This window comes from Mustela putorius, unplaced genomic scaffold (assembly GCF_011764305.1).
Source record: "Mustela putorius furo isolate JIRA1106 unplaced genomic scaffold, ASM1176430v1.1 tig00004007_pilon_pilon_pilon, whole genome shotgun sequence".
Lineage (NCBI taxonomy): Eukaryota > Metazoa > Chordata > Mammalia > Carnivora > Mustelidae > Mustela > Mustela putorius.
In genome coordinates, this window is record NW_025422145.1 from 2,298,359 (window position 1) to 2,322,253 (window position 23,895).

Consider the following 23,895-nt stretch of genomic DNA (forward strand, 5'->3'; position numbering starts at 1 on the left):
TCATTGCATCTGGCACATGACGAACCGGGGCTCCAAAGCGGCCAAGGGCACTGAGCAGAGTTTCACGGCTGCTCTGTGATGGCATCAGGAGATGGACCCAGGCCTTTCCACTAAAGCGGGTAGACCCCTCTTGAAACCAGTGGTGTGGCTCCTGCAACTACCCGGAATCTCGTTTCTGCCTGTCTCAGCTCATCTGTGCCTCTGCTCTCGCCCGGCCCGCCCTCCCCACAGGGCTGGTAAGGGGTCGAAGGAGATCAAAGCAGCAGGTTTTTTTTGTTTGTTTTTTTTTTAATCTGGGCATTTTATTTTTTATGTTTAAAAATGTGTGGGTCTTTTGTTTTGTTTTTTAGAGAGAGAGAGATCGCTTCTCGGCCTTTTGGCTAAGATCAAGTGTAGAGAGAGAATGAGAGAGAGATCGCGCACACTAGTTGGGGGGAGGCAGAGGGAGAGTGAGAATCTCAAGCAGGCTCCACGCCCAGTGCAGAGTCTGATGCAGGGGCTTGATCCCATGACCCCAAGATCAAGAACTGAGCTAAAACCGAGTATCAGATGCTGAACCATCCAGGCACCCCTAAAAACAAATTCATTTAATTGTTATATAAGGGTTATATTAACCCTTTGAAGTAGGGACCACTGTCATCCCCATTTTACAGACAGAATGTTGAGGCAGAAAGAGATAATTTGGCTGGTTCAAGCTCATAAAAACAGTTAAGGGATTCCAGGATTCAAGGACTCGGTTTCTAATGACTAGGCAATACTGCCTCTGCGAGAAATGAGGTGAGCTACCTAGGCCCCAAAATGTTAACTTCAGAAAACACAGTGCTCCTTCCACACCTGCTCCTGGTTCTACAGCTGGTCAGGTGTGAGAAGGGCCCTGAAGTCTGCATTCCCACGTAACCCTTCTAAAGACCCAGGGAGCTGCTTTGAATTTGAGACGCTTCAAAAGGAGGCTCAACCACTTGTCAGTGGGGAATAGCCCAATGAGAACCGAGGCCAGCCGCCCCAGTGACCCCTAAGGGGGCCCCTCCACAGGGCGCAGGGCAGCCCAGGCTTCCCCCAAGCCCAGGGGCCACGACCAATGTCACAAGGCAGACAAGAAGGAGCCTCAGAATGTCCCCTGGCCTCAAAGGACGAGGGAGTCCTCATGCTTGCCTACCCCCTCCTTGGGCAAGCCTGTACATTGTCATCTCTGAAAATGGTTTCCACAACTCAGTTAGCAGCAATCAATTATTCACAACCTCGCTTCCCACAAACTCATAGACTGTCACTGTTAGCAAGATAATTTCTGGACTCTGCCCAACAGCCCTGCGCTATGCTGTCAGGCAGCCCACTGTTCGTTTCCTCCCCTCCCCAAAGACCCCCAGAGCCTGCTACCCACTAGCCACGGTGACCCTGGGCAGAGAGATGGTGAGGGGAAGGCCCCCAGGTGTTCAGAGCCCGAGAGGGTCCCAACGGCCAGGGGCTGTGTGACTCACTTTGGGCTCCTGGGGCAGAATGTCTGGTCTCAGTTTAATCCAACTGGAAAACAGGGCTCAAGAATTCCAGACCCTCTGCCAGGCTCTGGGATGAATCCCACATTATTTTATAAAATGCTTCGGGCTCTGAAAACATTGTGTTCTCTAGAAAGCAGGACTTGTGAGGGTCTCCCAGACTCGGCTGTCACCCTGCCAAGTTCATGGTCAAGAGCGTTTGCTACTTGGCAGGGATTTATGAGCCACTAAGACCACCATTAGCATTTTTTTTTTCCTCCAAAACACTTGAGGCTATCTTTAGGAATATGTTCTCACATCTCCGGGAGAAGAAAAAAGATGCTACCTGACACCCCCCCAGGAAGCCTCTCAGGTTCCAATGTCGGACCCACGAGGGGCAGTGCACGAGCTCTGCTGGTTAAACGGGCGTGATTTCTTGCAAGCCACCTTTGCTCTCTCAGCCTCGGCTGCCATGTCTGGCAAATGGGAGAGTAGCAGGACTTGCCCCTCCCCCAGAGCTGTGGTCAGGATTACGTAAAACCGCGCCTGTAAAAACACTCAGTGCCTAGCTGGCTCCATCACGAACATCGCCACTTTTCTCCTTACTTCTAAGATCCCGTGTCTTGCTAGAGGCATCACGGATTTCCTAAGTCTGGGGCCAATGGGGTGTGTGAGCAAACATGAAGGAAATACACACCAATTGGTAAAACTCATCCTGGGTGAATTTTAGAAATGCTATTTACTAAACAGGAAACGTATGCAGCTAAAAGTGAGGTCAATTATGATCATTATTACAATCTCTACCTTAGTTTTAGGTGAGAAAGCAGGGCGTGAGGTCACGTGCCTGACTCAAGGCCACATTGCAGTTCACAGCTGACTAGGAGCAGGGTCCTGTCCCCTACCCAAGGGGGAGGGAGGGGAGTGGGGGAAGAGAGAACCAGACAGCCCCACGTTGCGGCTCCTCCTCCTCCTCCTTATTAATAGTAATAATACTAGGAAGCACTTTACGGTGCTTAGTATATGCCCAAGGGCTGTGCTAAATGAACTACCTGTATCCACTCACTTATTTTTCCCAACAACCCCGAGATAGACACCATTACCCTCTTGTTTTACACATGAAGAAACTGAGGTACAGCAACTTCGTCTAACTTGCCTAAACTCACAAAGCTTGTAAGTGACAGAGCTGAGCCCAGATCTGAACTCAGGAGGCCCAGCCTCAGAATCCACCTACTGGGGCACCTGGGAGGCTCAGTCAGTGGAACCTCTGACTCTTCATTTCCGCTCAGGTCGTGACCTCGGCGTTGTGGGATCGAGCCCTGGGTCAGGCTCCGTGCTCAGCACCAAGTCTGCTCGAGGCTTTCCCCCCTTCCATTCCCCTCCCCCTCCTTGCTCACTCCCTCTCTCTCTCTAAAATAAATAATTTCTTTAAAAAAAAAAAAAGGAATCCCCCCGCTTACCTAGTCCATCATACCCACACCCCGCAACTGAGACAAACACAGCCAAGAGGGGAAGTGGAGGGAAGCAGCACAGAAATACTACGCCGTGTCCCCTGCTCACACACAGGGGAAGGGCTCCTCAGAGCCTGGAGAACACATCCACGCTCTCCTGGGACTGCTGAGGCCTCCTCCAGGAAGAAGCTGGGAGAGAGGACCCCCCCACCACCACCACCTTGTTCCAGCCATCACTTTAAGGACGGCTGCCTATTAGGTATTAGGTAACAAGGGGCCGTTGGGAGCATGCGCTCTGCAATGGCCTGCCCGGGGAGCACGCAGACCCGCCCCTTACCAGCTGTGCAACCCTGGGGGAGCTACTTCCCCTCTCTGTGCCCCACTTCCTCTCAGCGCTCACAGCATAGGGAAGCATTAAAAGGAAAACGCTTGGCACATGGTGAGTGATTAGTATAGTGGTTCCTGCTGTTATTCTTATTCTTACTACCACGCATCGTCAGTGTCGTCATCCATACACCGCTGGATCAGGTACCAACAGCACACAGTGAACCCTGAGGTGCTGTCAGTGTGGTGGGGGAGCTGAGAAGAAACCATGCGGCCTGTTTTAGAGAAATCCTTGGCCTCTGGCTCTTAAAATCTCATTTTAAAGCTGGACTCCCTAACTCTGGCTTTTAGAGCAACTCATCATCTGGTCTCTCATGTGATTTCCAAAGGAAATGAAAACACAACTGAGCAACTACTACGTGCCATTCGCTGTTCCAGCACTGGGAGTCAGCAGGCCAGACAATCACCATGACGTTTGGTGGGGAACGTCAATAAGGTCCTGAGTGGCTGGAGTTTATCATCAAGCAGAAGGGGCTGAGTTCCAGCAGGGGGAACAAGGACCTTTTCTGCACACAACCACAGCAGAACAGCGGCCTGCACATGGAGAAGGTGTGGAAGGCTCCCAGAAGCCACCTCTGTGTGGTGTGGGTCACAGCTGGGACAAGGAAAGGTGTGTGTAACCTGGTCACCAAAGACCACAAAAGACCTAAAACTGAGGATCATAAGAGGCCCCCTAAAAATCCCTTAGTCCGTTTTAAAGATGGGGGGAGACAGAGGCCCTGACAGGCCGCCGAAGGCCACACAAAGCGAGATACAAAACAGGGACTGGTGCCCAGCGGTCCTGGCTCCTGGAAGTCTAGATCTGCTTTGGAAAGCGTGTGAGTGATGCCAGCATGGCGCAGCCAGTGTAGACACGGCTTCCACCAGGGCCTGGGGCCCGCAGTCCCTTCCCTCAGTCATCTCCGTGTGCCGACGCCACCCAGCTGGGGCGGGTGAAGGACGCCGCTATCAAAGAAGAGGACCCAGGAGAGGCGCGTACCCATCCAGAGGCCAAGGCAGGAAAAGGGCACCTCATGCCGGAGGGGCAGGGGGCCCTTGGAAAAGCAGCCCCGCCCGCAACGGTAAGTGTGTTTTCTCCGGGACGTGGAGGGCCCGCCGCAGCAGAGGCTCTCTGGAAAGACCACTGGAGACAGAACGGTTTCATACTATCGACGGTCAACTTTGTTGCGTTCCGCCTCCAAATCACAGCATGTCGAGGCCAGTCCATGTTATTAGGTTTTAGGGAAACGGGGACAGCGCACCCACACACAGAGCCCAGGGAACCTTGGTGAGAAAGCGCATGACGGTGACCAGAAGCTACTGCGGACGCTGCTCCGGGCTCTTCCCCGGCTGAAGCTGCTGCTCTTGCTCGAAGAGGTCACACTCTGTGCCCTTCTCTCTGCCCCCCATCCATGCCTGACCATCTTCTAGTTGTCTCATCTTAAATGCCACCTCCTGGCAAAGACTGCCCTGATGACCCCTTCTCCACCACTCAGGGTCCCCCCAACCAAGACACGAGCTAAAGGTGGGCAGGCACCCCATTTTTACTTAATGTTCCTAGCACAGTGCCTGCCACACGACAGGCCCTCGGAAACACGTGTTGAATGAATAAGTAAGTAGGGCTGAATGCCCCGGGGCAATCTGTACAGCTACATGCTCACGTCGGTTCTAGCACACATCCCCATTGGGGGATGGCCCATGGCTGTTGCTGGGAGGGCACTGAAGTCAACCCGCAGCTAACCAGGCTGGCGTCCGCTTCCTGCCGGAGAGCAGCCAGCTCCATGCTTAGGGAGATCCGTGCTTCTTGCGCATCTGCCCAGGGACCACTCTCCAGTCCCCTCCGACCCCCAGCAGGTAATTCCAGGGCAAGAAGACTGGCTTTACAAGACCCCGGGCAGGTATCACATCTGGGGGCAGAGCTCGCTGGGAACCGGCAGAAGAGTCAGCGGATTCTGCAGAACAAGAAGAGCCGGCAGCCTTATTATTCACAAGGACCGTCCGTGGTTAAAAAGGACGCAAGGTTTCCTTTGCCTCAAGAGAGACTACCCCATCCACCTGCCCAGATACCATGAAAGTGCAGGGACGCCTCCCCACAGCTGCGTTCGCTCAACCAGCCTCCGCAGAAGCACTGAGCAGCCACGGGGACTGAGGAACCTGCCGCCCGTTCACGGACTCCAACCGCAGGAGGAACCAGACCTAACACCTTGTGCTGGCGCGTCGTTAGAGAACCTCGTGGCGCAACGCCTCCACGCTTACGTTACGTCATGTTTCATCAACTTCTGTTTTTATTTTCATCTACGGCCCTTTCCTACTTTCTTTTAGTTTCTTCTCAGTGAGTTAAAAAATAAAAACTGGACTCTCGTGTTAATCATTTTAATTTTTCATGCGTAATGTCAAAAGCTTAAGTGTTTTGGGGTGCTTGGGTGGCTCAGTCAGTTCTGCGCCTGACTCTGTATTTTGGCTCTGGTCATGATCTCAGGGTCATGAGACTGGGCCCTCATGGAGCTCTCCACTGCGCATGAGCCAGCTAAACATTCTCTCTCTCTCTCTCTCTCTCCCCGCCTCCGCCTCTCCCCACCTTCCCACCCCAGCTTACTCACTCTCGCTCTCTCAAAAAAGAAAGGAGGCTATAAATTTTCCTCTGGGCCCAATGTTACCCTCATCCCATTGGTTTCAATATGAAGTATTCTCATTTTCATTGACAACCCTAAGATCAGAAATTCTAGGTTGGCTTCTTCTCTGATTTATGAGCTATTTAGAAGAGGTTTGTCTGTTTTAACGTCTAAGTGATTCTGCCTTTGAGAGGCTAATTTTACATAAATCTTATTATTCTATGAGTGAGGCCTGAAATATTTCTACTTTTGAAATCTATTGTATTTCTTTTGAGACAAATTAATTATGAAGCTTAATTAGGGTACCTTAACACATCTAGGCAAGAGTCTTTAAAAAGAAAAGGCCATCCCCTAAAATAAACATGGACACACACACACACACACACACACACCCATCTCTGAAGAAGAAGATAAACAAACATTAACTTGGTGGGAGACCCAGAACTGCCAGAATTTAGGATTAAGTTGCTCCAGTGTAGGAATTCCACAGCCAGGAATCATACCCACGATGGGACTGAGGCTCTGCTGCCCCATTTTAAAGACTAAACCGGAGCCTCCCAGAGATGGAGCCAGATGTAAGATTAAACTACAGCTGAGACCAGGTTTCAATGCCACTCACCCCTCTGCCACGGAGTCCAGCTTTCTCCTCAAAGGAGCATTAAACCAGCAGCTGACAGTCTCCTCTGGTGACCTTCTGAAGAGTGTTCATTGCACAGGGCACAAGCAGTAAGCGGGCTCATAAGACAAGTGGGACTTTATTCCTGGGGGAGAGTGGGCCGGCTAGAGAAGGAAGCTAATTGGGCTCTTCCGACAAGCCCCAACAAGACTATTAAGTCATTTTTCAGGCAGTGCCAAGCAAACCTGCAAGATGGGTAGATCCCAGGGAATCCCGTCACTCTCCTCCCGACCCTGGGAGAAGCTTTTGCCTACAGAAGTGTGGCAGTGCCTAGTGGAGGGCCGAGCACGCAGGAGCTAATGGAGGAAGGATGCATGCTGCTCAACAGTACTGGGGCGGGGGAGTGGGGTGGGGGGATGGTGGAGGGGAGAGAGGGCGGGGGAGGTGGGCACAGGAAGGCAGCTTCTCAGGGGGAGTCTCAGCTCCAAGGCCGTGGCCTACGTGCAACATCAGCCGTCCCCAAAGGGACACCTCAGCACAGTGTTTCAATGAGAAATGACACATGCTCCTGGAGGCTTGAGATCTGATTGGGGACGTAAAGCTGCAGTCGTCTGCTTCAGCAAGGAAACCAGAGCCACGAAGAGATAAACAGAAGTCAGTCAAAGCAGGGAGAGTGACATGGAGAAAAACTCGCCTAATTCTGCCAGACCTGTTTTGCTGCATGAAGATAAGAGTCATTTGGACAATATGGCTTCAGCATAAGAAATGAAATGATGGCACCATTCCCAAAAGCAAGCCAAAGCAGTGAATGTCAGGCAAGTTCCCAACATCCTTGAAGGTTCCGAGCTGGAAGAACAGCACACCCTCAATGAACTGTGGTTCTACTGACCCTCTGTTTTGCAAAACTAATTACTTCTTTGGAAAGTAAGCCTGGGTCCAGAGTTTCAGCACACGCAAGTACCACCACCAGGCAGGAAAAGTAAGACTTCCAAATGAAAATACCTTTGTCAAAGTCAACCTGTTCAAAACAAAACTGCCCCCCCCAAAAAAAGTACTTAAACCAGTTTCTCCTAGGTATAGACCTAACAGAAATGTTTACCAAAACGATTTGTTTAGCAAAGGACCTGCACAAAAATGCTCAGAGCATCGCCCTGCCCCAAACTGGGAATCTCCCAAAGGCCCATAAACACAACACAAATGTAAATTGTGCTATATTCCAGAATACACTATGACATGCACACGTGAATGAACAATTATAAACATGCAACATGATATGGACACAGGGTCAGCAAAATGTTCTGTAGAGGGCCAGATAGTAAAGATCTTGGGCTTTGTGGGCCACATGGTCATTGTCCAGACTACTCAACTCGACCATTACAGGACAAAAAGCAAGTCACGGCCAGTATGCAAATGAACTGGACATGGCTATACTCTTATAAAGTTTTATTTATGGTCCCTGAAATTTCGATTTCATATAGTTTTCCCATGCCATGAAGTGTTATTGATCTTTTGATTCCAACCCCCCAACCACTTAAAAACGTGAAATCCATTTTTACCCACAGGCCACGTGGAAACTGGCAACCGGGACCTGGCCTGAGGGCTGCAGTTGGCCAACATCTGATATAATCTCACATCATCTCATCTCACATAATGCTAAGCAAAACAATCCAGGGATCAAGTTGCCCAGATTGTGTGATTCTGTTTCTCAAAAGAAACAAAAGTAACCTACGGGGTCAGAAGTCACCATCAGGGCTGCCTCTGGAGATGTGGGAACTGGAAGTGGGGAGGGGAAGGACCTTGGCAGGGTTTGGACCGGCAGCGAGCTCCCAGGCTCTGTGCTCTGGACCTGGGTCCTGGTCACAGGAGCATGGCTACTAGTGGAGCTCTGAATTTTATGGTTTGGGAACTTTGGGGTACTCATGTTCCATTTCAAGATAAACTTCCAGAGTTGTTAAAAGTTAAGGCAGGCCCCACTTGATGCGCTTCAGAAACAGAAATGTAAAGAGAACCATGGCCGTCCTGTTAGATTGGCCAAGAGTCCCTCACTATGGCCAGACATCAGCTGACGCCAGAGTATTTAATTAGGGGCAGATCTGAGTCTCCACCCTTGTAGGTGTTACCACATTTGCTTCTAGAGGGAGGTCATTCCACGGTTCAAGGGATGGCGCCGACCTTGGACTCCGGGGCATTTGTGGGGAAACACACCATTCGCCTGACTCCCTGCTCCTCCTCACACGGAAAGAGACCATCAATCCCGTTAACAGGAACAGCATCTGGCAACCCAAGGGGCCTCCAACCTGCAGCGGAGCCCGTGCTGGACCCACAGAAAGGAGGCAGGCCAGGTCTGGCTTCCGTTTGATTCTGAGGGAACAGGCGGTTAATTATTTCTTCTTACAGTCGGCAGCTGAGTCTCACCGAAGCCCGCGCTTGCAATTACCGCTCTAATTATTATTTTAATACAAATCAGCAACGTATCAAAATAGTACCCTGTCGATGCTCCCTCACCACTCCAAGACCAGCGGTGGCGGGTGGAGGGCGCCACCCCCGTCCGGCTCCTCCGGCCGGCCAGGACGGCAGGAACTCCGGTGAACGGGCCTACCACCGCGGCCGGAGGCCCGACCTCCGTAAAACAGTCACGTTTCGCACTTACCCGGGCGGGGGTGACGAGGAGTGACCCACCAGCCACTGCCGGGCCTTGATGCTTCCATCCACGCAATGGGCGGACAAGCAGTGCCAACTCTCCCGCAGAGCCATTCGCAAGAATTCCCAGCCGCAAGGGCTCTGGGGAAACATTCCGTGACGCACGCATGCACGCACGCACGCACGCACGGGTGCACATGCGCATGCACGCACGCACGCACGCACGCACGCACGGCAGGGGATGCCCAGGCTGCAATTCTGCTGCTCTTTGTGATCAGGGTCCCCCGTCTGGGAAGCGGGATCAAGTCCGGAAGCTGCGGTCCGTGATTCCTCGGGGGAACCCAGGAGGTGCTGCTGAGCACAGTGCCTGGCGCCCCGCGAGCATTTGACACATAACTCGGATCCTCACACACAAATAACCAAGCCAGGGGGACGGGCTCCGGGGTGAGCCGGGAAGTGGGGCCCTAGGCAGAAGGACAGCCCCTACTTCCCTCCCCCAAACATGTGCTTCTTTGGTAACGAAGACCAGAGTGTCATATTCTTTTCTCTCTTTCTTTAGAGAGAGAGAGAGAGGAAGGGGCAGAGGGAGAAGGAAAAAGAGAGACTCTCAAGCAAGCTCCACACTTAGCACAGAGTCCGACCTGGGGCTCGAGCTCACGACCCTGATACGACCTAAGCTGAAATCGTAAGTCAGATACTAAAACTGACTGAGCCACCCAGGCACCCCCAGAATTTCAAATTTTTAAATACGAACTCCAAATTAGCTTTTTACTTGAAATCACAGATGTGTAGATGTTGGCCAGTGATTTAAAGTTTTTTTTGACAAAAGGAGGAGGAGGAGGATGCAAACTCGGAGCTGCCGTTCCTCCAGCGGCAGCCCAGACCCGGCCCACCGGGAGCCAGGTTTTGGCCCTGCGGTACTTTCTCATGTCCACTTTGGTTGGGGGTTCGAACCGCCGGCTCTCTCCCTGATGGAGAGTTTGTTGGCTCGACATGACTTTTTTCACCTAAAAGAAAGCCAAAGTAGCAGTGAACCTCCGGACCAAAGAAGAGTTGATCTGGACCGTGCCCACTTGTGAACCCGGCCGCTTTCTGTGAACCCCACCTCTGCGTCACCACCTCTACCCGGGTCACTTGTCATCACCTTGTCTCCTAAACAAGAGGGAATCAGATGTAACAATTCTGAAACCATCCCTGAATAGGGTGAAGGGAAAAAAAACAGGTAATGAGAGTATTTTACATCAGGAATGGAATCTTTGTAACCGCCTGATGACAAGCAAATGGGGTTCTCTGTTTGTGTCTTTTATAACAGCTGCCCCTTCTGAGCTGGGGATAAAAGAAAGAAAGAAAGAGAGACAATGAATAGGCTTTTATTTCAAAGAGAACATCTGCAAAGCATGGTCCTACATTAAAAAATAAACAGAAAACAGCCACTAGTCTGGGAAAAAAAAAAAAAAAGACTTCCCATTACATCTCTAATTAATAAAGCCCCATTTCACAAGGAAAGAAGAAAAACAGAAAGAGAACAACTTTCCCACATCCCCAAAGAGAGGATGCTTAATGAGGTAACCCCTGGATTCCTTGATCCGTCTAATCTGGTTTTAATACTATCCTTAAATAATGTATACATTAGCTCTCCACTACCAAAAACATTTGTTTATTTTATTAACGTGAGCCCGGTTGAGTGCTAAGACTCTGCGAAATTATCATGCTGTCCTTGGGCTCTGTTTTTATTGCTTGTCTCCTTGCTCGTTATAAAATGATTAGCTGTCTCCACTGCCCTTTTGAATTGCTGTTCAGGTTGCAGTGCGGTTTGTTACCCCGGTTCTGAGCATGAGAGTCTTGATTCGGGGTTAAGTTAACAGAGTCATTACGGGCCCATCCGGGTACTCATTCATCACGGTTAATTCCAGGTGCAACACATGGGGGACTTGCAGACACAGCCAACGTGAAGCGAACGCTCAGCATGAATCTAAGAGATGCACAGGAAGGGTCCAGACCCAAACCCAGAAGACGGGCCGGAGAAGCCCCATCACTGTAGGAGTGATGCAGAGAGCAGCTGAGACCGTCAGAGAGGGCCAGTAACCCTGACAGACCGAGAGCACGGTTATTCCTAACGTCTCACTGAAATCCTCTCCACTCAAACATCGAACAAAATGGCACCACTGTTGATCAAAGGAGCAGAGTGTGTTTAAACTGGGGAACCCAACATTTCCTCAACTTTGGTCATTCCAGCACCCCCCTGGGAGGCATTCACCATCTAAACCGAGGCCAGGATTCGGATTAGAATTAGGGCTTGGTACTGTTACTCAGGCATGCTCATTATGTTTTACCAACTAGTCTCCCTTAAATGCCACTTTATGCACAGGCTAAGTGATAAGAGTTCCAAGTTTTCATTCCGACCAAACAGTCATATTTGTAGATTTTCTTTGTAGATTTTCCCTAATATACTTAAAAGAACTATATAGTATTACAGTTTTTGAAAATATTCACCCACTGGGCACAAAAACATGAAAGTGATGGTGTGTGTGTCCCCAACGGTGCTGGAAGCCAAGCCATGGTGTTCCAGAATGTTCCACCCTTCCACCTGCCGTGACCGGCTCTCTGGCAACTCTCCCCATCCCGACCTGTGTTACTGGGGGTCGGAGGTTGGAGGGAGCCCATGAAGTGGGGAGGCAGACAATTCAAAACAGCATGTTCGCTGCGTTCCCACCAAAGGGGAAACCATTAACCAAACCGTAGAACACATGGGTCTGTTTTGTTGAGGACACTGCCCTCACAAGGGCCTGCTCCTTGTGAGAATCTGCACCTTCTGGGTACACAGCAGCAGCGAGGGAGGGAAGGAAACCTCCACCGTGCCCAGGGCAAGCAGAAGCAGTCGAGGTAAGTAAGTGCTGTGAATAAACCACAGGGGGATAATTGAAAGGTGACCACAGACACTTATTTTTAGCTCATCACAGTGAACACAGAGATCGTCCAAACAGAGGCTGCAAATTCAGCAGTCCAAAGGGGCCAGTTAGGTATCACGGGGGAAAGAAAAGATCCAGGAGTGTGTTTGGGGGGGAGGGGGGTGTGCTCAGGAATCTGGAGGGTCTCACGGACAGCCCCTCCCCCACTGGGCCAGTTGAAAAGCAAGAATGGGAGCCCAGAGCTGTCAGATCTTGTGACTTTTTATAGAGGCATGCCCATAATCCCCATCATGGCACAGCATATCTTAATCCTGAAGGTTCAGTGCCTTTTTGTTTACACCTACTGTGTGGGCCAAACCAAACCCACCCACGGGCCATGAATCTGAGGGCCCCTCTTGCAAACATCTGTCATAATGAGGCTGCATCAGTTAGGAAAACAGGAGCCCCCATCGTGGGCCAGAGCTGGGCCTCATCGCCAGGCCCTTCCAGCTTGGTGCCTTTCTGGCACCCACGATCAGACGAGAAAACTGAGTCCCTCAGAGGAGAAGTAACACATCGGAGTCACACAGGTATGAAGGGTGGAGCTGGGCGGTGAACTCCAGATGTCAGAGCCCTGGCCCCGCCCCACCTCCACCCCACCCTGCCCCACCCTGCCCCGCCCCATCACATGACCGGCCTCCGGGCTCTGCTCCCCTTGCGATCCTCAGGCAGCTCACTGATCATCTCAGCCACGCCCTCACTGCTGCAGCGGAGGATGGGTAGATGGATGGACGGACGCACGCATGGTTGGGTGGATGGATGCATGGACAGACGGATGGACGTACGCGCATGTGCACTTATGAATGAACAGATGGGGGGAGGGAGGGCGGGACAAGGGACTTACTGAAGTGGGCAGAGACTAGGAACACGGTCTGGGGAGTCACCACCAGCCTTCAATCCCTGTAACTGACCACTTTCAGCTGGTCAACACTTATGCAACTTCTTGCCTTAGTTTTTATTATTTGTCATCAGTAAAACAGAGATCACCTTTAACGTACAGTTGTAAGAATTCCTAAAATCATGCCCTCCCGCGGCATCTGGTAGAAGGCAAACTTCCAACGCAGAGAAATCCTGCTCGCCCTCCCCTCGGTTAGCATCACGGTTACAATGTCTGCACCCCGTGAGTACGGGACAGCCGTAGCCAGCTCTCCACCCCGTGAGCTTGACTCCTTTGGGCTTAATCAATGTTGCTCAGGGCCAAGGATTACAGGAAAGGATTCGCTGGGAGGAGAAATGCTAGTCATTAGCACCCAGAGACACATGAGCCTGGATTAGATACCCAGATAAGCCAGCGTCATCTGGGCTGGGACAAACCAGGCCAGAGATGGAACAGACTCATTTCCCTGTCCCCAGAGGCCCTGGAGGGGCAGATCCTCCTTCAGAAGAGACTCAAGCAATGCCCTTCAGTGCCTCCTCCTCCCCTCCTGGCTGGGGGTCTGCGCTCCTAGGCCCTGACACTGACAAGGCCAGGTTCCCTGCTCAGAACAGTGTGGCCCTGGTTAAGGTGACACCATCCCCCCTCTCCCTGCCACCCTCTCTTCAACATGCTGCTTCTGTGGGGGAGGGGGCAACCCTAACCACAGGGACACAACCTGATGAGTATCTGCGGGCAAACGGGTAGTTTCTGTTGCAGGCGGAAGGAAGTGCCCAGGAGACAATCAGCCTGCACATTCTTAGATACATCCCTGCCTTCCCCGGGCTCTTGGCGGGCTCCTCAGAGGCTCCTCCAGAGAGAACCACAGAGCAGCTGAACTGAGCTGGCGGAGAAGCAGGAAGCCCACTGAGGATGAATGAAAGGTCGTTTCCACTGGCCCAGGAGCCTTGCAGAGCACTCTCCTTCCTTCCTCTCCTGGCTGGAGAGAGCTGAATTCAAAACTCCTTCCTCCCGTCAGCACAGCAGGTCAAGTTCAACCCTCATATGTGTGCTGCACATTTCACCATCAGGTGATACCTTCCGCTCAGGACCATAACATCCTGTGCTCAGGACTGGGCTTCCTGACCGTATCAACTACCTAGGCGCCTCCTTAAATGAGTTCTGCAGTTCTGAGGTTAGGGACCCTCAAAAGAGCAGAGCGGGTAAGAGCCTGGATTGTCTGCGTTCAAATCCTGGCTCCGCCATTTATAAGGTGAACCCTGGGAAAGTCGCTTAAGCTCCTCCCTCTGCCTCAGTTTCCTCCATCGTGTGAGGTTTAAATGAGTTCTCGCTTGTAAAACACCCGGGACGGGGCTTGGTTATAGTAAGAACCGGGATGACAAAAATACACATTCAATGAAAAAATAAAGGGGTTAATGCATAAAGGGGGCTTTAAATGGTGCCCAGCGCGTTATAGCTGCCACACGGAGACTCATTACTGTTACTGTTACTCCCTGTGTCATCATTTAGGGGTCTGACTGCACAAAAACGGCCTATCTGCTCCTTTTCCTAGGGTCAGCACATTTTTGGAAATCTGCAGTCAGAACTGAGCGAAGTGGGATGAAGACTTCCAGGAATCACGTGGCTGCATCTGGGGTTTTTCAAAGAACAGCGCAGACACGGCACTCAGAAACCCATGGGTCCACTGGACTAAGGCGGACCTCGGTTTGTTGCCCCGCTCTGCTACTCTCCCCTCTGCCCCCGACTCTGCACTCTCGGGGAGCAAGCTGCTTTGCCTCTCTGAGCCTGTTTCCGCAGCTGTGAGAGGGGGGACAGCCACAGTCCAAGCCCATACAGTCGGGGAGATTCACTGAGACGGTGAAGGTAATAGCTGCCAAGTCCTCATTTTTCCTGCCGCGCAACCAGCACTCAAAAGACCCACAATTTCTAGCCAGGCGTCCTTAGTTTAACTTCTGTGTAAGTTGGAGAGCAATCTCCTTCTGTCCTGGGTTTTTCGTTTGGTTTCGTTTCGTTTTCTTTTGCGTGTGTGTGTGCGGGAGCATCTTAATAAGATAATGTGTGCAAAACATCTAAAGGAGGCTTGGCATACAGCTGGCACTCAGTAAGTACCAGGGCTCCTCCCTCGACCACACTCCACCCTGCTCCAAGGCGAGCTCACTTCCCGGGTGTTGGATTCACTCTCCTGCCTTGGCTTTCACTCAAAGCCGACTTTCCATGGGAAAATGAATAATTGCAAAAAATTGCTTACTTTCAAACATACTAAGATTTTCTTTGCAAGAACAACAGCTCACACTGCGGCGTGTTCGTGTGCCAGGCCCCAAGCAGTTCACATGTATTAATACATCTCATCCTCACATGACCCTTGGCGGTAGCTCGGATAGTCAGAGGAGCAGAGCAGAAGGATTTGCCCAAGGTCATGGAGGTGGCCAAGAGCAGAGCCTGACTTGAACCCAGCTGTGTCAGACGCAAAGACACTTAATGGTCTCTTTCCTGGGAACTGGGGCCTGGCACCCATTTCCCAGGACTTTTTCCTCCTGCTCCCATGCCTTTTCCTTCGAGCTCGGGTTTTGCTGGGGTTAAGTTTATGTTTGACTTTTAGTTTTGCCCAAGATCTTTTCTTCTTGGTACTGATAGATGGGGACCAGGGTCCATAGAAATGGGAGAAATGCAAAGAAAATGGGAAGCATTCTCCTAAGGGATAAGACTCAGGGCAGTGTTCACCAAGAGACAGAGAGAAGGTCAGCCATTACACCACACACACTGTGCAGTCTGATGATGGCGGCACCATGGATTTTTGTCTTTCTACATACAAATTTATGGCCCCACGGATCATACACAGTCTGCGTGAGAGGGCAGCTCCTGGCTACAGAGATATTCTTCTTCTTCTTTTTTTTTTTCTTTAAGGTTGTATTTATTTGACAGAGAGAGAGAAAAAGTAGGCAGAATGGCAGGCAGAGGAAGAAGGAGAAGCAGACTCCCCCGATGAGCAGGGAGCCTGATGAAGGGCTCGATCCCAGGATGCTGGGACCATGATCTGAGCTGAAGGCAGACGCTTGACTGATTGAGCCACCCAGGCATCCCCACAGAGATATTCTTAAGGATATTTTGTTTTCTGGGGAAACACACACACACACACACACACACACACACGTACACACATGTGCAATATCAGATGCCTCAGTTCAAAACACCAAATTTCCCTTCCTCTTAAGACCATGGATCAAAGTTGGACAATCCCCAGCAAACAGGGACTAATGCCTTGGCTTCTTATTTGCAAAACACCAAGTATTTTGTCACATAAACTTGGAGAAGATTAAAAAGAAAAAGAATTGATAAACGAGAGAGAATATCTAGAGTGTGGCGAGATAGAAGGGAGGCAAAGTGCACATATACAATTACATATATACACCTATGTGTCTCATAATTTCTACTTTTATTTATCTGTTCTATTTAGCATTTTCCAGTATATGATTAAGCAGATGGCAACATTTGCAGTAAGATAAATATTGTTCAATGATGCATATTTCTGTATACAAAGTGTAATGTATTGCTCAAGCAAAATAAAACCCCACTGAGAGTGTGAAAAAAAAGAAAATCCAGCCATCAATAAAATACCCTCTGTTCTCTCTGGTCTCTCTGAGAAGCCACACCTCTCGGGCCATTAGAACCAGAGGTGATCTGGATACAGTGAACTAATTTTTCAAAGTCACTGCCAACCTCTGAAAAAGTCCTGAGTTATCTGAGTCATGTGAAGTATGAGGAACTTCTGCCAAAAAAAATTCAACAGTTCCACGGGGTCAGACGATACAGAAACCCCACCCGACGTTAAGGATGCACATGCAACGGAAGGGCAATGAAGAATCTCCCTCCTTGAATGAAACTTACCGGATAGCAAATGATCTAAGGGCGCAAGGAAAAAACGGGACTCCGAGAGGTTCACAGGAGGCGAAGGGTAAGAAAATAAACGTCCGTTATGTGAACACACACGGCTCTCTTTCATTTGTCCCCAATCCCTCCAGAACCTAGAATGAGATCTTTTTGACACTCTCCCCAGTGTGTTTCCTCCCTTTTGAAGGGAGCCCATCTGTCTCTTGAATTCTGAGATGACAGTCAAAGCCACAGCTTATAGGAGACCCAGTGAAGGACTCGGTGTCTCAGCCACAACTCCGCTCTAAGCCACTCGATAATTCTAATATTTAAGAGCTTTGGAAGAGGCAGAGAGGGAAACAGGAGCTTGCAACTGCATGTTTCTTCTTGGCTCTTTAAAATGCACCAAAAATACAATCAGGTCCCTCTACTGGGGCGCCGCTCCCCATACAAAAAAGGCAGCAAGTGAAGAGACTCTGGGACGGTGGGCACAAGGAAGCAGCAAGGTCTTGCTTAGAAAACGCTCTGGACACTGCCTGCCGGACACTCTTTGGGACATACCCACCAGCACCTCCAGCAGCACCAATGGGGCCACAGACTCCCTTTGCCTGCAAGAATTGCACCTGCCTCACCCCAACCCCACCCCAGCCTCAAGAGAGCACAGAGATGAAGCATCATGTCCCAAGCATGTGTCTCACTGGCTCTTTGAGAGAGCCATCTGGAAAATCCCAGGAATTTTTTTTTTTTTTTAAATTTAACGTCCCACTCCTGAGGCATCGTGCTAGCACTCCGGCAGGGGCTGCCGACAGACCACGTGTTGCAAGGGCCGAGTGGCTTTCGAAAAGGTCTGGTCCTCTCCCAGCCCGGCAGCCCAAACTCGGGCATGTTGTTGGACTTTGGGAACAGCCTGCCCCCTTCTGGTCTCCTTGAGCTCCGTAGAAGGGCAGGGGCTGGGTGGGCACGGCTAGAGGACAGACCCCCGGATCCCTCCAGCAGGTCTACGCTGTGATTTCAGGATCTAGCAGGGCATGGGGGTAGAAATGGGGCAGGGAAAAGAGGAGACAGACAAGCAGATAAAATAAAATACAAATCCAAGGGACAGAACAGTTCACAACAGCACGGCAGACACCCTCAGGGAAGGGAGGAAAATAAAAATAAATAAATAAATAAAATTTTAAAAATCGAGGTCTATAAACAAAGGTGAAGAAATTGAAACCTGGGGAGACCCAGGACGGGGGACAGTAGTTAAACCCACAGATGAAAGCAGAGTTTCAAAAAGCAGTGCCACTCTGCTGCCGGAACGGGTATGCCAACAGGAATAAAAAAAGGAAACGACATGCTCCCACCTACCCTCCCAACTGCAAACGTCTCTGCGGCTGGGCTGGGAGGCGCGAGAATAGGGTACTGAAGTGAGCGCACACAGACGGTGCGGATGGGGAACTCAAAACGTCAAGGACCCAGGAAGAAATCCAGGCTCCTTCCCTCTTGCCATTTATTTCAACAGGTGGTCTTTGCACCCAAATACACCTCCCGGTGCCTGTCTGAATCCCAGATGCAAAGGGTATAGGAAGCCCCACGCCGCCTTCTTCAGCCGCAGTTTTCCCACTCTGGGCCAGCAGTGTACGTCCTGAAACCCCCCAGCACGGCACCTCCCAGTAGGGCTCCAAATGCAGAACCAACCTCGAATCGCATTTCTGCCCAAACACATTACAGTTCAGCCCAGGAGTTCAAAGGCAGTGTCTCGGAGGACCCTTCTCCGGAACTACAAGGCCACAGGACATTGGGAATGTTCTGGTTCTCCATCAAGAATCTCCCTCCACTCTCCTCCCCACAAACAAGGGAAAGATGTCCACCTGCTACCCACGCAGACAACCAGCAACGTGAAATGCCATCACGTCACCTCCTGGGGCACAAAGAGCCACACTCTGGCAAAGAGAGTCACCACTGATTCCAAAGAAGTTTAACAGAACAGAAAGCAGCACGCTGTGTCTGAAGGTTGCTCCCAGAGCAACAAACGACACAGACATGCATTCAGTGCCAAAGGATTCTGAAACTAACCCCTGACATCTGACGTCCCCCAGGGGCTAGGAGGACCCCTGTAGGCAAATGGCATAAGGAAGATAAAGACAGACACACTGCACATTGTTATTCCTGAAGACAGACACGCACACCCACAGGGTGCAGACAGCCTGTCCCAGAGTTGGGAACTCTGACCTCCTGTCCTGTGTGTCCTAGCTCAGTGGGCTCAGCAAGGCAACCCAGAGAAGGTGTAAAAGACATCACTAGAGAAGCTGGGGACATCATAGGAGGACACTCAGGTGGCTCCGGAAGGTCTATGGAAAAACCAGTTTCAGAGCTCAGACTGTTCACACCCCAGGAAAGCAAAGAAAACCCAGAAAGAGCCAAAGTCGTGATGATGTGGTCAGACACACAGCTGGTAACATTAATCGGCTACACACAAGACAGAGAGCCAGAGACAGCCATCTAGGAGAAGGGGCCATGCCCTGACACTGGACAGCTTGGTGAGGAAAGTCAGGGAGGGCACGAGGAGAGGACAAGGTTAGAGACGGAGAAGGTAGAGACAGGAGTCGCAGACAGCCAGACATGGCAGACAGGAGATCTAAAGTAAAACCAGGCGCCCAAGCCTGAATCCTGATTCAGGGAGCCGGCTGGGGATTTGGGACACCGATCTTAGACCCTGTCTCAGACCAGGAAAAGAAAGCAAGCAGGGCACGGAGTTGTCCGCACCCAGCTCAGCAAAAACCAGAAAGATGCTGTGAGCACCACCCATGAACAGCGGCTGAGGATCCCGGGCACGATCCACGCACTCAGACAGTGAGCGAGGCACCAACACCCACATGCCTAGTGCAAGTCGGGGCGCCCAGCAAGAGTGACGGGGAACAGGAACCCAGCCAGGCTCCGGTAACCCCCAAAGCGCCTCCTCTGGAGATAACTTCCCCAGACCCCAAGGGGGCAGTCCAAAGACTCGGGATGGGGCAGCCCAAACGGCCCCCCGAGCCTCGGCAGGGACCCCGCCCCGGCTTCCAGGGAAAGAGATGGGGAGCCGGCGGGCTTGGGGAGTCCCAGTCTGATGCCCGGGGTTCAAGGCTGAGGGGGGAGGCAGCTTGGGGTCGGGGCTGTCTCCTTCTCACCCTCCCTCCCTCCCTCTGGGACGCGAGCCGAAAGGGCATCTTACCAGCGCCCGCGCGGGCAGTGCCCCCCGGCTGGCCGGCTGCTGCGCCCGGGGTTCTCCGGGGCCGCCTCCCCGCGCCCGCGCCGGGGCCCCCCGTCCTCCGCCGCCGCCGCCTCGGGCTGCAGCCGGCCCGGCGGGCAGGTCCCGGCGCTCCCGGCGCGGGGCCGGGGCCGGGGGCGGTTGCTCCACGCCACCGGCCGCTGCGCCCCCGCGGCGCTCCCCGGCCCCGGAGTCGAGGCTGCTGAAATTCCACACGACCAGCGTCTGCAGCAGCAGCACCGTGAGCGCCGCGAGCAGCGCCGAGTGCGAGCGCCGGGCCAGCCTCCGGGCGCACGGCGCCGCCACCATCTTCGGAGCGCGGCGGGCGAGCGGGGCGCGGGGACCCCGGGCGCTCCGGGCCGCCCCCGCGCTCCCCGCGGCTCCCGCGGCCGCCGGCTGCCGCTCGGGCTCGCGCTCGGGCCGCCGCCGCCGCCGCCTCGGCTCGCCGCTGCTCCTCCTCCTCCGCCGCCGCCGCCGCCGCCGCCGCCTCCACCGCCGCGGCGCGGAGTTTTCAGACGGGCAGGGACCCGGACGTCACCAGGAGGAGGGGAAGGCGGGGAGGCGGGGAGCAGGAGGCCGCGGAGGGGGCCGCGGGGCGCGCGCGCTCGGGGAGGGGGCGCGCAGGGCGGGCGGGGGCCTGGCCCGCGGGGCTCTCCTCCCCACAGCCCTCCGCCGGGGGAGGGGGTGAGGGCTGGCCGGGGGCTTGCGGGGAGGTAGGGTGGGGGGTGCGGAACGCGGGCCGGGGTGGCGAGGGGCGGGGCCTGGGGGCGGAGCGAGGGAGGAAAGAGGAGGAGGGAAAGGAAGGGGGTGGGGGCGAGCGGAGAGGACGCACCCCCCCCCATGGCAAGAGTAGGAGTGGGGTGGGGGAGAGGGGGACCGTTTCCACGACGGAGAAAAGGGGCGAGGGCAGAAGAGCAGGGGAGCTCTGGGTGAGGGTGGGCGCGCTCAGAATCAAGGGGAGGTCAGGAGCATCTGGGGGTCCTGAGATCCTGCTTTCCGTGTGGGAAGCCAACACGAGGCAGCTGAGCGGAGCGGGCTCCCCGCCCTGGAGTTTGCAGCCCAGGTGTATTCCACGGGCACAAAGACTGCCGGGCAGGTGGAGACGTAAGAAACGTTACCGGGAGTGTCGGAACCACCGCAGGGTCTTACGCAGCGGGTCCCTGGATCCCTGGCTTGAAGAGGCCGGGAGGAGGCTATGAATGAGTCTCTGTGAGTGACTCCTGAGTCACACCCCACCCTCTAGAGCCAGCGATGTCCTAAGTGCTTCCCTGAGTCACTTCTCTGGTCCCTAAGGACGAAAAAGCCAAGAGACTCCAAACCCAGTTGGCAAGCAAGTGCTTTGGTTGGTAAGGAGGGCTCCGTGGAGTTTCTCAACCTTAGTGGCTTCAAGGTCCAAAGTCTGGTCCCTGAGCGATCCTCTAGGCCATTCCTCCAATCCAACCTAAAGCCTGCCTTCCCTTCCGTACAGGGTTCAGCTCCTGGGGGAATGGGTCTTGCCTTGAAAAGTGGAGTTCTCTCCCATCTGGGCTGGGCTGTCCCAGTGACCTTGAGCCAGGAGGACTCCTCCTGGGTTTGAGCTTCCTTTCTGTCAAAGAGAGTTCAGACTGACCATCCCAATGGACTCAAGTTTCATCCCCAGCCTACTCTGACTCAGTCTTCCCAGTCTCTCTCCCTCATCCTCTCACCCAAACACCCCAGCAACACACCGAGAGTGGACGGCTGGGGGGAGAAGGTGGCATCCCAGACAGGATTTAGCATAGGAGAATACAATAGCAGATCAAACCCGCAGCTTGTAAATCAGGGACTGGGGGGGAGCTTGCATCTTGTCTGCTATGCCTTTAAACCTCATCCTCATTTTGAAAGAGAAGAAAGTGGAGGAATAAACAGGATCTATCAGAGAAGGAGGCAGAGAGGGGAAAGAGATGGTTTCACCCACTCATCAAGAATCCACACACATCAAAAAAAAAAAAAAAAAGAAAAAGAAAAAGAATCCACACACATCAAACTTGTGTCACACTGGGGCCACGTGCAGGGACCCAAAGGTGAGTAAGGCTCCATCGCCCCTTCAACAAGTTTGGGGTCAAAAAGGAGATCCAGATGCAGATGTTGGGCACTGAAGAGCATGAGGTCAGTGTCACTTTAGAGATGTGCACAGAGTGCTAGGTAGTAGAGGCCACCTAGAAAATGCTTTCTGGACTCACATCACAAGTCAACCCACTTCCCTGAACTGAGGGTATAAACTGCCAGCTAGTGGGGATTCTACACTGCAGACTAGACTCAGCATTCAGGGTATCTCCAGTCTGGTCAGACATCTGAACAGGCATAGGGGCAGTCCCTTTGGGCTCAGCCCGCCCAACCATGAGTGAAACAGAACAGAGGCTTCTTTGGCTTTCTGCCATCTGTTTATCACTCGGGAATATATCGGTTGTAAGGAACTAAACCTCTATTCTAACTGTCTTAAAAACAGAGTTTACCGGTTCATACAACTGAATATTTCAGAGTAAAGACATCAGGTGAGGTTTGATCCAGCAACTCAGGACTATTACTTTGAATTCCTTTATTTCCATCTCTACTCTCTGCGAGCCTAGCCAAGGTTCCATGTATCACCGTTGGCTCTGGGGAGCAGCCAGTGTTTCTGTAACCACCTGGATGTTCTATAGGGATCAGGGTCTTATAGGAAGAAAAGAACATGTACAGGGGAGGCAGGCACCATTATCTAGGGCCATTATCTTAGGGCCACTTTGATGCTACATGACCTTGGGCAAGGCGCTCCCCTCCAAGGACTCTGGTTTCTTTTAAGGCCAAATGATGGACTGGATGAGATGGTCCCCAAGCTCATCATGTCGTGTCCCCAAAACCCTTCCTCAGGGTCTAAACAGAGCCTCCCAATCCCAGCAGAGGCTGCCCTGGGGACTCTCGGCATCCACGCCCTCCAGCCCATTTTTTTGCTTCAAGGCCTCTGCTGCATTTTTTTTCCCTCTAAGCAACAATGATGTTATCTGCTTCCTGCACATGACACGTTTAACCATGGTCCTCTGGGGCCCATGCTCTGGTTCAGCAACCTTGGGGGCCACTGGCTGAAAGAGTAAGGTTAAGGATCCAGGCCCCCAAGTCCCTGGAGAGAGACAGAGAGAGAGAGAGAGAGAGAGAGAGAGAGTTGTTTGTTTATCTCAACTCATAAAAAGCCATGAGAGAAAGAGGTTTAAAAGCTCTGGGCAGGTTATGGATGCCATAAACAGCTTATGTGAGGTTTTCAAGATGAAAAATCACCTGAGATAGAAGGCAAGCTCCTGGGGTCGCCAAGATTATTCCTCCTGCCCTGAGACAGACCAACAGCACCTCAAGCATCCGCACAGAGTCTGATGCAGAAGACAGGGCGGGGTACGCGAGCGGCAGCGGCTGTAGCAACAACGGCAAGTCCTTTTAGAATTTTTAAAGCTCATTCAGTCATTCAACACAGATGTATTGGACCCTATTATGCACCAGGAACCATGCTGGGCAAGAGAAAAATAGATATGAAGAAGATTCCCTAAGGATTTTTTCTTTTTAAATACGGCTCCTACTCTCACATTAACTGAAAGCCAGAGCTCTAAGGACGTTCCAACTGATGTGTGGGATTCCCTCCACATCCCCACCCCCAAATCTTGTTTTATCATCACTTTCAAATGAGGGGAGAGAAGATCAGTCAGCAAGGAGTTCTGAGCTCTTGGGTGTGCCCAGGGCGAAGCTCGGAGCTGGAGCGGGGGGAAATCAGGGAAGAACAGTCTTCACCCTGAAGGAGCTATCAGACAGATGTCCAGCTCTGCTGCTTTTTATCTGAGGCTTT

General features: G+C 52.4%; 1 protein-coding gene across 1 annotated transcript in view; it reads right to left on the minus strand.

Annotated features, from left to right (window-relative positions):
* Positions 1–20,427, minus strand: part of XYLT1 (xylosyltransferase 1) — a 299,030-nt gene extending 278,603 nt beyond the window's left edge. The window contains exon 1 of the mRNA XM_004750961.2: positions 20,034–20,427. Coding sequence (XP_004751018.2) covers positions 20,034–20,378 — 345 coding nt within the window. The 5' untranslated portion in view covers positions 20,379–20,427. The remainder of the gene's footprint in view (positions 1–20,033) is intronic.
* Positions 20,428–23,895: the final 3,468 nt, after the last annotated feature.